Source organism: Acinonyx jubatus, chromosome C1 (genome assembly GCF_027475565.1).
Source record: "Acinonyx jubatus isolate Ajub_Pintada_27869175 chromosome C1, VMU_Ajub_asm_v1.0, whole genome shotgun sequence".
Classification (NCBI taxonomy): domain Eukaryota; kingdom Metazoa; phylum Chordata; class Mammalia; order Carnivora; family Felidae; genus Acinonyx; species Acinonyx jubatus.
Genome location: NC_069381.1, coordinates 183,641,385 through 183,655,411, shown reverse-complemented (window position 1 = coordinate 183,655,411; position 14,027 = coordinate 183,641,385). Strand labels below are relative to the sequence as shown.

The 14,027-nt window shown below is 40.1% G+C and overlaps 1 protein-coding gene across 2 annotated transcripts in view; it reads right to left on the bottom strand.

Annotated features, from left to right (window-relative positions):
* Nucleotides 1-14,027, bottom strand: part of LOC106979979 (aldehyde oxidase 2) — an 88,738-nt gene that overhangs the window by 61,780 nt on the left and 12,931 nt on the right. For both annotated transcript variants that reach the window (XM_053215537.1, XM_053215536.1), the window contains exons 7-10: nt 13,354-13,443; nt 10,931-11,011; nt 8,656-8,800; nt 3,466-3,558 (exon numbers count right to left, since the gene is read on the bottom strand). In XM_053215537.1, coding sequence (XP_053071512.1) covers nt 3,466-3,558; nt 8,656-8,800; nt 10,931-11,011; nt 13,354-13,443 — 409 coding nt within the window. The remainder of the gene's footprint in view (nt 1-3,465; nt 3,559-8,655; nt 8,801-10,930; nt 11,012-13,353; nt 13,444-14,027) is intronic.

Here is a 14,027-nt window from a genome sequence, read left to right as displayed (position 1 = left end):
TGTCTATAATTAATAATGCTTTGACTGCTGATTTCCACCTCTATAGGTAGCCTTGAGACTCAAAATCTTTTACAGGAGGGGCACCAGGTAATCAGAATGAACATAGCCTCTGGGAAGAGCTTCCCCAAGTATTATTTTGGGTATTATTGGGTCTCAGGACATTGGGAGTCCCCAGGGAGGGGCCAGAAAAGCAGAAGCGATGGGAAAGCATCCAGAAGGATTGGGGCAATGCTATGTGCCACCTGAAAAAGGAAGTAATTAAAAATTAACAGGTGTTGCAGGCATACTTGTGAGTATAGGCAGGATACTAGCACCAGCTTTGGGGTTTCCCCACAATAGGTATGAAAAAGGTTCAGATCAATCTTTGAAGTGAAGCAATCACCCAAGTCATCAGGAGATCACTTAGTTGGCCTTCTGAAATTAATCCTTTATTTCCTCAGGTTTGTAGAATGAGTTGCTCTCACATACAGTCTGATTGGACATCACTTCCAGGGCTGGGTTCTAATTGCAGTTAGTCTGTTTTCATAATGTCACAGGCTATGCTTTGAGTTTTCTCTTGTAGATTAATCTTTGAGAATATTTTACCCTCCCATATAGCTTTATCTTTTATCAATATTAAAAATGTACTTGGCACAATACTTCCCCTGCCTTTGCTAACATACCCACATAACACATAACATACCTGTGACTTCAATAATCACAGCCAACCTAATTGATTAGGGAAACTACTCTCTGTTCTTTATTATCCTTATACTAAGCAAATCTTGCCTGAAGGTAACTAAACTGCTACTCCTTCCTGGAATGTCTCAACCTAGAGTCCTTACCCTATTGCGGCCCAGTGTTTCATAAAAGGCACTCTGCAACATAGGAGCCCATCCCAGACCCATCAGCGATGGTCTGCTGCTTCCTCTCACCACAGGGTCCACCGGAGGTTGGTCTTTAACTTCTGCAAAAATCCTGGCCATACTTTTGCTCACAGGAGCACTGAGAAGACCAAGCTTGATTCCTGTCACACAATTCCTCCTACCTAATAGACCCAGAGCCTTATTAGTAGGGAAGAAGTCAAAAACAAAAAGAGTTTATTTATTTATTTATTTATTTATTTATAGGTCAGAAGCATCATACAGACCAGCACAACCATCTTTTATTTGATGTAGATAAAATAGGGCAGTTCAGCCCCAGGGGAGAGTAAAAGTCTAGCTGTCTGCTCTGCTCTGATTCCACCGCTCACATTACCCCCTGGCTTTGGGCGAGCCATGGCATAGCTGCACTGAGAAAATTGTATTTACTGTACTATTCATATTTTACTACATCTTTGGTCATAACACCTAGCTTATATTCCAGTAGTTGGAAAGAGCTTTAACTTTGATTCTGAGAATGTGGGTTTTGTTTTAACTTCATGCTTTTCAGAGTTCATGGGTCTATGGGATAAAGATGTAGGGATTTTCTGGAGCATTTAATATACTAAAGATTTTGAGGGAAAAAAATGTACACTAAGTCAAACATGTATGTGATATGGATTAGCATGCAAAATTTAAACAAACATAAGCTGTCACAGAGATTTAACTCCTGTGGGAGGGGGTTCTGGGAGGGGGGAACACACACACACACACACACACACACACACACATACACACACACCTGGCTCCAATGTACCCTTCCCTCACCAGTGTCCTGCATTCTTCTGGGCCTTAGGAAAAGTTCAAGAATCCAGAGAAATATTCCTGAAGGAACATTCTGCCACTAGAGGGTACTCACACTTTAATTTTAAGAGGGCTTGAGGCAGGCATACTGTTTCCTCAGATTTCAGAATCTGGCTCTACTTTGTTTGCAGATCCAAACTGAGCAGTCCATTTGAACAACCAATTGGACAGGCCCTGGGGTGGGCCTGGAGGATGAGGAAGGGTGCTAACGGAAAGGGTTCTGAATTGGAAATGGGAGATATGTGGCTTGGTGACCTGGCCACCAGCCAGTTCAGGGACCTTGGGCAAGTTTACTTCCCTTTTGCATCTTGGCTTCCTCATGAGGAATTCCTGAGATGAGGGACTGCGGTTACACTGAGGGATATGAATTGTGCTCTGAAGGGGTCTCTCAGGCATAGACACAGGGGTCCGGAGACAGAGGGATGGTGAGAAGTCTCCTCTTTCCTTCAAACAGAGCATCTTATTTTCATTTACTTACTCTATTTCAGATTTTTTTGAGGACAGGGTTGTGGACAGAGAAGTTTGAAAGTGGTGGGTTAAATGATGCCGGGGGTGAAGGTCAGGTAAGGCTTTTCCTGTCTTAACCTTCTGTTTGTACTGGTCACCTCTGCTCCCAACCCACCCATGTTGCTCTCCCTCTTCTTTCCCTTCTGCCTTCACCAAGATTTTGAGTGAGTCTAAGCACATTCCCCTCATTTTCTGAGTGACATTTAGGTGTGCTACTTGAACTGTCCCAAACCTGAAGCTGTGAGTCTGCAGTGCTAGGCAAAACCAGGAAGGGTCCCTCCCCTTGCAAATGGGTGGGGTGAGGTCAGGGAAGGGCATGCTTGCTGGTCTGCAGCACAGTCTAAGTTTGGCTGGTGATGGTTAGAAGCCAGGAAGGCGGGACTCCTAGATGGCAGTGATACACCCAAGGTAGGTCCCCTGCCCTGCTTACCAGTGATGCCCACAAGCACACAATGGCCAGTAAGTCTTGACTCAAACTTTCAGTTCTAACTCCTTGTTGTCTAAGTTAAGAAAGTCATTACTACCACTGCATCCCAAACTCAAGTTCCTGGCCCACCCATTCATTCATTTTTTTCCCACTCTTCATTTGTCAGTCATTGAATTGAGCACACTTATATGCATGTACTTACATGCTAGGAGGTCTGGGGGATGAGGAGAGGAGTGAAATAAGGTTCCTTGTAAAAGAAGGCAAAGTCCTGCATGCTTTCTTACTACTTTGTGAGTACCACCTTGCCTGATGTAGTAGTATTGGCAGGTAGTGGGCCCTGAAGGATGTTGTAAGTGACTAGAGGTGTTTACCTGGGCAGGTCTTTGTCTCATTTTACTTCTTGCCATTGTCCATATGAAACAAGTAGCATTTGAGAGCCTGATGATATTTTCCTACTTTCCCCTGCAAGCATCCTCCCTCCTAGGAATTGACTGTTCAACCGATGGATGGCACTAGTTCTCTCACTGTCTTCCCATCAAAATTACACTGCAAATTTATTGTCTTTTGGTCACATAACATTTTATAGGCAAGAATCCTGCATGCGACTAGAAGGTCTTGAATAATATCATCTGAATACCTCATATTCTGCAAAGCTTTTGATGGCAAGGTTTTATGGATGGGATATTATATCACATCAGAAAAATGATGAAGAGCTAGAAATAGGCCAGACAAGACAAATATATGAGGAGGTTTCAGACTACTTGGTAAGTGTAAGTTTAGTGCAGGGATTGGTTCACTAATGCTTTACTAAGAACATCAGGAACTCACCATCACTTGTTTTAAATACCATACTGAGCTCAGAAATCCTAGCAGGAGAGAGGAGAATTGGGTGAACACGTCCTTGAGATTTCATTGTAGGTCCTGAAAAGTAAATAAATAAATATATATGTATTAGACAGATTTAGGAAAGAGAATATGCCTTTTTTTTTGGTACTGAAAGTTTCTCATAAAAATATTCAGATACCATTTTTTAATTGGTAATAAATGTGTATAAATATGAAAGCAATGGCCATATTTCCTGCAAAGTAAATTTATAGGGATGTTCTCCCAGTACATGTATTTACTTATTTATACATTCATTATATGTTTATAAAACCAGAAAATAAAATGGATGGGAGGTTCTTAGAAAGCTTTTGCACATTGACACCAGGAGACATATATAAGAATATTCATCATAAGAAACAAACATATAACATATATGAATATTCACCATAAGAAACATATAATCTACTAAAACTGAAGCAGGAAGAAATAGAAAATTTGAACACACTGATTACCAGCAATGAAATTGAATCAGTAATAAAAAAACTCCCAATAAACAAAAGTCTAGGGCCAGATGGCCTTATGGGTGAATTCTACCAAAAAATTTTTTAAGTTAGTTTTTTTTCTTTTTAAAGAAAGAGAGAGAGAGAGAGAGGGAAAACGCATGAGCAGGGGAGAGGGACAGAGGGAGAGAATTTTAAGCAGGTTTCGTGCTCAGCACAGAGCCTGATGCAGGGCTTGATCCTATCATTCTGGGATCATGACTTGAGCTGAAATCAAGAGTCAGATGCTCAACTGACTGAACCACCCAGGCATCCCTACCAAACATTTAATACCTATTCTTCTCAAACTATTTTAAAAAATAGAAGAAGAAGGAAAACTTCCAAATTCGTTCTGTGAGGCCAGTATCACCCTGATAGCAAACCAGATAAAGACACTACTGAGAAAAAGAACTACAGGCCAACATCACTGATGAACATAGATGCAATAATCCTCAACAACATACTAGCAAACTGAATCCAATAGTACATTTAAAAAATAATTCACCACAATCAAGTGGGATTTATTCCTGGGATGCAAGGTGATTCAATATTTGCAAATCAATAAACCTGATACATCACATCAATAAGAGAAAAAATAAAAACCATAGGATCATTTCAATAGATGCAGAAAAAACATTTGACAAAGTACAACATCCATTCATAATAAAAACTCTTGACAAAGTAGGGTTGGAGGGAACATACCACAATATAATAAAGGCTTTATATGAAAAACCCACAGCTAATATCATACTCAATGGAGAAAAACTGAAAACTTTTCCCTAAGGTCAGGAATAAGACAGGGATGTCCACTTTTACTTCTTTTATTTAACATAGTACTGGAAGTCATAACCATAGCAATTAGACAACAAAAAGAAATAAAATGCATCCAAATTAGTAAGGAAGAAGTAAAGCTTTCATTATTTGCAGATGATGTTATACTATATACAGGAAATCCTAAAAACTAATCCCCACCTCCAAATCATAGAATGGATAAATGAATTCAGTAAAGTTGTAGTATATAAAATCAATGTACAGAAATCTGTTGCATTCCTATGTACTAATAATCAAGCAGCAGAAAGTGAAATTAAGAAAATCCCATTTACAATTGCATCAAAAACAATAAAATATCTAGGGATAAACTTAACCAAAGAGATGAAAGACCTGTACTTTGAAAACTATAAAATTTTAATGAAAGAAATTCAAGATAACATAGAAAAATGGAAAGATATTCCATGTTCATGGGTTGGAAGAACAAATATTGCTAAAATCTCTACATTACCCAAAGCAATCTACAGATTGAATGCAATCTCCATCAAAAGTGTTAGTATCTCAAATAAAGAACTTATACAACTCAATAGCCAAAAACCAAAATACCAACACCATTTTTCACAGAACTGGAACAAACAATCCTAAAATTTGTATGGAACCACCAAAGACCCAAAAATAGCCAAAACAATTTTCATGAAGAAAAGCAAATCTGGAGGTATCACAATTCTAGACTCCAAGTTATATTACAAAACTGTAATAATCAAAACAATATGGTACTGGCATAAAAATAGACATATAGGTCAATGGAACAGAATAGAAAACCAGAAATAAACCCACAAGTGTTTAGTCAATTAATCTTCAACAAAGGAAGAAAGAATATCCAATGGGAAAAAGACAGTTTCTTCAGCAAACGGTGTTGGAAAAACTGGACAGCTACATGCAAAAGAATGAAATTGGACCACTTTCTTATACCATACATAAAACCAAACTCAATATGGATTAAAGACCTAAATGTGAGACCTGAAACCATAAAATCCTTGAAGAGGGCACAGGCAGTAATGTCTCTGACATTGACTGTAGCAACATTTTTCTAGATGTCTCATGAGGCAAGGGAAATAAAAGCCAAAATAAGCTATTGGGACTACATCAAAATAAAGTCTTCTTCACAGCAAAAGAAACAATCAAGAAAACTAAAAGGCAACCTACTGAATGGGAGAAGATATTTGCAAATGATATATCCGATAAATTGTTACTATCCGAAATAAAGAACTTATGCAACTGTATAGCCAAAAACCAAATAATCCAATTAAAAGTGGGCAGAAGACATGAACAGACATTTCTCCAAATAAGACACATAGATTGCCAACAGACACACAAAAAGATGTTCAGCATAACTCATCATCAAGGAAATGTAAATTAAAACTACAGCGAGATACCACCTCACACCTGTCAGAATGGCTAAAATTAGCAACACAAGAAATAGCAAGTATTGGTGAGGATGTGTAGAAAAAGGAACTCTTGTGCACTGCTGATGGGAATGAAAACTGGTGCAGCCACTGTAGAAAACAGTATGCAGCATCCTCAAAAAGTTAAAAATAGAATTTTCCTATGATCCAGGAATCACACCACTGGAAATTTACCTCCCAAATACACTAATTCAAAGGGATACATGCACCCCTATGTTTATTGCAGCATTATCTATGAAAGGAACAATCCAAATGACAGCCCTGCCTTAGTTTAAAGCTAGGTTCTCTTTTCTGCTTATTATGGATCTTTGATAAGAAATACAATTGCTGAGAAGTCTGTTTTGCTTGCTGTTTGCTACGAGCATTGTGAGGCCTTTCCTGAATGTAACCCGCTGTGTAGTAGAATGGGTTGTAAACCTTCCTAAATGTAGTCTGATATGTAATGGAATGAGTGATTGTACATAAACTAACCGGCATTTCTCGCTTCTGTAAACCTGCTTGCTTAGCACATTCCTCACCTACCCTACCCTCTTCCCCTTTCCCCCTTTTTCCTCTCGCCACAAGTAACGGACAAAGCCTTCCCGCCAAAGGACAAAGGACGCCCAATCAGAGAACAAAAAAAGTCCTTACTTTAAAATCAACTAATCAGGCCCCTCATAATTTGAAACCTCCCCTGTGCTATTTGTCTCTGTCTATAAAAACGCTGTACCAACCCTGATCGAGGCCTCTTGCGTCACCGGCGACGAGTGCGCAGAGGACCAGGTTTGAACCTGCAATAAACGACCCTTGCCGCTTGGCTTTGACTTACGACTCTGGTGGACTTTTGTGGGAGGTTTCGGAACTTCGGGCATTACAATCTACAATAGCCAAATTACAGAAACGGCCCAAGTGTCCACCGATTGATGAATGGATAAAGAAGACGTGACACACAGACACACACACAGAGACGCGCACACGTGCACACACACACACACACACACACACACACACTCTGTCTCTCTGGAATATTACTCAGCTATCAAAAAGAATGAAATCTTGCCATTTTCAATGACATGGAGGTAGCTAGACAGCATTATACTAAACGAAATAAGTTTGTCAGAGAAAGACAAATACCATAAGATTTCATTCATATGTGGAATTTAAGAAAAAAAACAACAAATGAGCAAAGGAAAAAAAGAGAGAGACAAACCAAGAAACAGACTCTTAACTATAGAGAACAAACTGATGGTTACCAAAGGGGAGGTGGCTGGGGGGCGGGGGGAGGTGAAATAAGTGAAAGGGATTAAGGAGTACACTTCTCATGATGAGCACTGAATAATGTATAGAATTGCTGAATCACTATATTGCACACCTGAAACTAATATAACACTGTATATTGACCATACTAGAATTAAAATAAAAAACTTAATAATAAAAAAAGAATATTAATAATAGGCAAAACTTGGAAATCGCTCCATGTCCTTCAATAGTAGAATGGAGGAGCAAATTATATGTAGTTACACAATGGAGTCTAGCAGTTACCTGCAACACTATGAGTGTATCTCAGGCCAAGAATGTTGAACAAACAAAGCAAATTGAAGAATGACACTATGTCACTCTATGTGAAGTTCAAAAATATGCTAAGGTAAATGACATATTGCTTAAAGTCTCAAATATATGTGGTAAAATTGTAAATACAAGAAAGTGACTGACCACTACCACATTCAGACTAATGAGTGCTTCTGAGAGGAAGGGGACGGAAGGGGATGTGATTTGGGAGGGCTCCCGGGCCTTCAAAGTTCTTGGTAAAGTGCTCATTCTTAAACTGGGTGTAGCTGGTAACTGGGTGTGCACTGTTAATGTACCCATGCATATTTTACAGACTTCCATTATATCTACTCACTATTTAACAAAAACAAAATAAAAAAGGACAAGATAAACTAAATGATAAAAAAGAAAAAAACCCTCAGGGTGCCTGGGTGGCTCAGTCAATTGAGTCTGACTCTTGATTTCACCTGGGGTCATGATCCCAGGGTCATGGGATGGAGCCCCACATTGGGCTCCACACTAAGCATGGAGCCTGCTTAAGATTCTCCCTCTCTTCCTCTGCCCCTCTCCCCGGCTCATGCACTCTCTCTCTCTCTCTCTCTCTCTCAAAACAAAAACAAAAACAAAAAACCCAAAATACCCTCTAATATTTTTTCCCCATACCTCAGGGGGTCATGCTGCATACTCCCAGGGTACAAAATTATATAATTAGATAATCATATCATATGATATACAATGGTATATTATATATGTTTTATAATATACTATTATATTATTTTTATTATAAAGGTTGAGGCTTTTATCCTTAAAAAATAGTTTTTATAGACTGAGAGCAAAGTAGGGGACAGGAGGACCAGCTTGGCGGTGAGAGGAAAAATGCTGTAATCACTCACCCAGTGAAGTGTTGCCCAAGATGAGAGGGGCCTCAGGATGTTTTGCTTTCAGCTCCAGGAGATCCTTGAGGGTGCCAGGGGAGATCCAGGTAACGCTCTCTCCATGGAAGGTCAGGGTTTGTTTTTCTGGGTTCTTTGCCATTCTCTAGGTGCAAATGAAAATGTGGATGTACATGCGCACACCTGCCATCCTGGCTTATGTGAGATCCAAGTGGAGGTATATTCCTCCAGAGAGATTTCAGGAGCCCTGAAGTCCACTTGACTAAGAAGATACTCACTACACACACTGACTAATGCCTGAACTTCCATAAATAGATATTTACTCCTTTAACTTAAGACTTTTGATATATAGCTCTTTGTAGGCAGGTGACAATATAAGCTGGCACCTATCAATGACAATTCAGTATAGATTAATTGAACATAATTTAGTATCATGGCCTTAAAAATCATAATTGTACTAATGCTCCTAAATTAGTATTTTCAGCCCGGACTTTTACTCTGAAATCCAAACTCATATATCTGAATGAGAACTTGATGTCTCCTCTCAGATGTCTAATAGGCATCTCAGATTTAACATTTCCCAAAATGAGCTCCTCATATCCCCTTCTTTTTGAAGCTCCCAAAAAGGAACCCCCACCAAAAAAATGCCCTATTCTTCCTGAGCTGTTCCCCTTCTCTGTAAATGGCCACTCACCTTTCCAGCTGTCCAAAGTGTCAGAGTCAGTCTCTCCCCAGAGACAGTCTGTCTCTCTCCCACACACCATATCACAGTCAGCAGCAAATCTGCTCTCCTTCAAGCTATATCCAGAATTGACTCTCTTCTCACCACCTACATGCAGGCCTCCATCTCTCAGGATAGCATTAGCACTTTGACTAAGCTCGAGTTGTCAGCCCAGAGCCTGGCACGGGGCTCGATATCTCATGACCCTGGGACCATGACCTGAGCCTAAATCAAGAGTCTGATGCTTAACTGACTGAACTTCCCACAGGCCCTGAGGTTTTTTGTTTTTTGTTTTTTATCATTTATCTTGTCCTTTTTTATTTTGTTTTTCTGAGGGGCACTTTGATTTTGGCTCAGGTTGTGATCTCACAGTTGTGGGAGTTGTGGGATGGGGCCCTCCATTGGGCTCTGTGCGGAGCGTGGAGTTGGCTTGGGATTCTCTTTTTCTCCCTCCATCCCTCCCCCACTTACTGCTCCTTCCTGTGCTTCTCAGCAGGCTATTCCCATCCCAGCAGCCAGAACGATCCCAGATCCCATTACAACATTAATAGGAACTTGACCCTCCCCTGTCCAACCTCCCTAATCATTTCTCATTTGTCATAGGGTAAAAGCCAAGTAGCCTAAGTCCTCATGGTTTGCTTCCCAGTGCCTTTCTGATCTCATTCACTGTGCTTCAGCCAGGCTGGACCCTGCTGTCTCCCTTGACTGTAGCAGGTGTTCTCCTAAACTTGGCACCTTTCACTTGGTGTCTGCACTGCCCAGACTGCTTTTTCCCCACATGTCACTGAGGCTGCTCCCTCACTTCCGTTAGAACTTTTTTCAAAGTTTTGAAACTTTTTCGGAGAAATCTTCTCTGGCCCGTATCCTATCCCCCTTTTCTGCTTTATCTTTTCCCTTCTTAACACTTCTCACTGGCTAACACACTGTATCTCTTTCTATTATCTTGCTTATTATCTGCCTCTCCTACCAGATTACAACTGCTTGAAGGTAGGTTTTTGTGTTAGTTTTATTCCTTGCTGTCTGTCGATTCAGTACCTAGAACAGTACCTGGCATGTTGCTGGATGATTGAAGTTTGTTGAATGAATGAATGAATGAATGGACACCTCTTTCAGAACCCCTTCAGAAATAAGTATTTTATAGAATGGGACCACTGGATGCCAGAGAGGAAAGAGAGATGCTGATAGAAGGAAAGGTAAGGCATAGGGAGGGCTGGAAGTACTCCTTGGATTCAATGTACTGGAGTGGCTGGAAGACCAAGTTAGAAGCTGAGCAAAGCTGGATGGCTTGGAAGAGTCAACAAGGACATTGCAGATGACAACGATGACAATAATGATGGAATCATTAAAAAAAAAGAGACTTTGCTGAGGCTTCAGTGAGCGTGTCAAAGACATTAGCTAGGGAGGGTTGGTGAGCTGGGTGAGGACAGGCTTCTTGATGTGATCAAATATTTCTACAGTTTGACAACTTCATAGGAAGGAAAGGGTGGTTTTATAAAACTGAGTTTATAACCAGTGACATTTATACAAACACATAAAGCACTCAACTCATCTTACCAAGAGTTCTGGGGGAAATATGAGCTCCTGGGTAGGGTCCAAGGGCTGGAACTCCTCTTCCACAAATAAGTCTGTGCAAATCTGTATAAAGGGCAGAAGATGGCCTTGTCAGCACAGCTAAACTGGAAACTGTTGTAATTCTTTACAATAATTAGGCAAAATGAACATAGTAATAACTTTCCTACTCTCCTAATGCAGGAGTAATGGGAAATAGTTCAAACCAAATAAAAGTGTTTTTTTTTTTTAAAGATTTTTATTTTTAGGGGCACCTGGGTGGCTCAGTTGGTTGAGCATCAGACTTCAGCTCAGGTCATGATCTCGTGGTTTGTGGGTTCAAGCCCTGCGTTGGACTCTGTTGAGAGCTTGGAGCCTGGAGCCTGTTTCAGATTCTGTGTCTCCATCTCTCTCTCTGCCCCTCCCCTGCTCATGTTCTGTCTCTCTCTCTCTCTCAAAAATAAACATTAAAAAAAAAGATTTTTATTTTTAAATAATCTCTACACTCAATGTGGAGTTTGAACTCACAACCCTGAGATCAAGAGTTGCATGCTATACCAACTGAGCCGGCCAGGTGCCCCAAACCAAATAAATGTTTTAAATAAAATCTTATTGTAAGAGAAATACTCTACCACTGATACGATACTAAGGCAAAGAGTATTCTCTGAAGTAGTTTAAAGAGTACCCTGTGAAACACCAAGGCAATCTATAAGAAACTATCAGAGGTTAATAAGTTTGGGACCTCATCTCCACTGTGCCCCAGCCATTGTTCTGTCACCTGTCAAGTCAGGATTCAAAATGCTAAAGGTTCTGAGAAGTCCTGAAGTTTAAATAAAAATGACTCTAGACATACATGCCTAGGCATAAACACTGCCCCCACTAATTTTAATAATAATAGGTAACATTTACAGGGTGTTACATTCCAAGTGCTTTTATGTATTTTAATAATTTGTTTAGTCCTTGCAACAATTTTAGAAATAAAGTAAACTATCATTTCCATTTTTACCAATAAGGATACCTAAAGCACAGTGAAAAGTTACCCAAACTCTAATGTTGTCTGGAAGAGATCTGCTTTAGCTTTGGAAACACTTATTCCTAGAAAACATTCCTGAAGAGGGGGCAATAATGTGATACATCTTTAAAACGTAGAAATAAGATAGTGTGTGAGAATGAAAATGTAAAACAAACATAATGAATCAGATCTGAGGAATTAAAGTTTCTCTAACCAGGTGTTAGGCCAGGACTTAGTAATGGAAGATATTAACATAGATTTAAGAGAAGGGAGAGTCATGGGACAGACATCTGCCATCCAGCTGGTCTACCCTGGTGGAAGAGAGGGATATTCTGTGATATTACCCTTAAGGTTATCCAATTGCTCTGCATCCATGCTCACCAAGCAACCTCATTATAATGTGCTTTCTGTGTGTGTTTTCCCAAAAGGAAAAAGCATGCGGCTCAGTGACCATAAGATCCATTTTAGGATTGCGTTTCTGTAAATGTATATTAGGGCACACTCCAGTTTAAATATCATGTTCTTCGAGTTTGGTTAAAGTAAATCAGGTGGTCCCCAGAGCCCAATCATTGCCCAGATTGACTTCCTGGGCCACAAAATCGAGAATCAGACTTTAAAATGTATTGAGCTCTCTGAGGTGCACTGGTCCTCTGTGAAGTGGTTGTGGGGGGTACAGCCGGCCTTCTTTGGCAAAAACCCTCTATTCCATTGCACACCTTCTTCAGACCAAAATGAGGTGGCACTGGGAGGTCAAGAATGGGAATTAGGTAGGTGTGCAGGATAGAAATAGGTACAGCAGGGGGATGATGGGCTCAGTTTCATCTAAGAATAACTCTGTTCTCTCATATTTCCTTCTCTACAGGGAGCAGACTCTATTTTATCCTTATTCTAACTTCTGTAAGTAATTCCTGTAAGAACTTAGCAGGGTCTTCTGAAAACTGGTATCTCTCAGAGAGCAAAGCCAGAGACTGCAGTATTTCAGGCTGGACTTCCCAGCTGTGCTAATCATGAACTCACCATGTGACTTTGGACAGGCTCTCCTGCTGAGGTTGCAGTGCCCTCTCTCTACAAAGGGGGACACAGTGATAGAGGACAGCTCTGCCTGAGTCAGGTCAGTCACAAAAACCCTTTTCCACCCAAGGATGGGACTCATCATAGTTGGGGCAGGTCTGTTTGCTCTTGTCTGAGTAGGTTTATGTTTTATTGTTTGATTCTTTCAGAGACTGAAGGGCAAAATCAGAGCCTGATTTTCAATCACCTCATTACTGGGTTCCCAAATGAAAAGTGATTGATTAGTGCATGTGCTTTGGGGATTTGAACGTGATACAGAGAATGACCATCAAAACTCACAAGCACAGTAACACTAGGCCAATATTTAGCAATACTCCCAGAGAGGACACAACAGACAGAGACTCACGTCACTTTCCCTGCTGAGTGAGGAAGAATCATTTCCTCCCAGATCCAAGCAGCATTTTCCTGTTCTTTTCTTTTGACAGTCAGTTGACTCCTAGGACAGTGAAATGCCTTGAGATGAAAAACTTTTTATTATTATTATTATTATTTTTTTTTAATTTGAGGCAGGGGGATGGGCAGAGGGAGGGAGAGAGAGGATCTTAAGCAGGCGCTATGTTCAGTGCGGAGCCTAACTTGGGGCTTGATACCACAACCCTGGGATCATGACCTGAGCTGAAATCAAGAATCAGATGCTCAACTGACTAAGCCACCCAGGCACCCCCATTTATATGTTTATTTATTCATTTGTGTTGTGAATCTTTTGCTGTATCATTATACAGCAAAGTGTTATACACTTAGATTTTTTCCTACATTGTGTAACTGTAAATAACATAATGAACATTTCTGTTCATTACATGGACAGCTATGTATACATCTCTGAATTTTTTTTATAGGTGAATTCCTAGTAGTAGAATTAATTGATATGATGCCTTTTGGGGCAATGATGATTTATCCATTCTCTAGTATATATACGATTCAACAATACTGAGTGTTATCATTTATATAAGGACGTTTAAAACAAAAGAAAAAGAAAAGAAAAAAATATGAAAAAAAAACTATTTTGGAATTAGGTCTTCC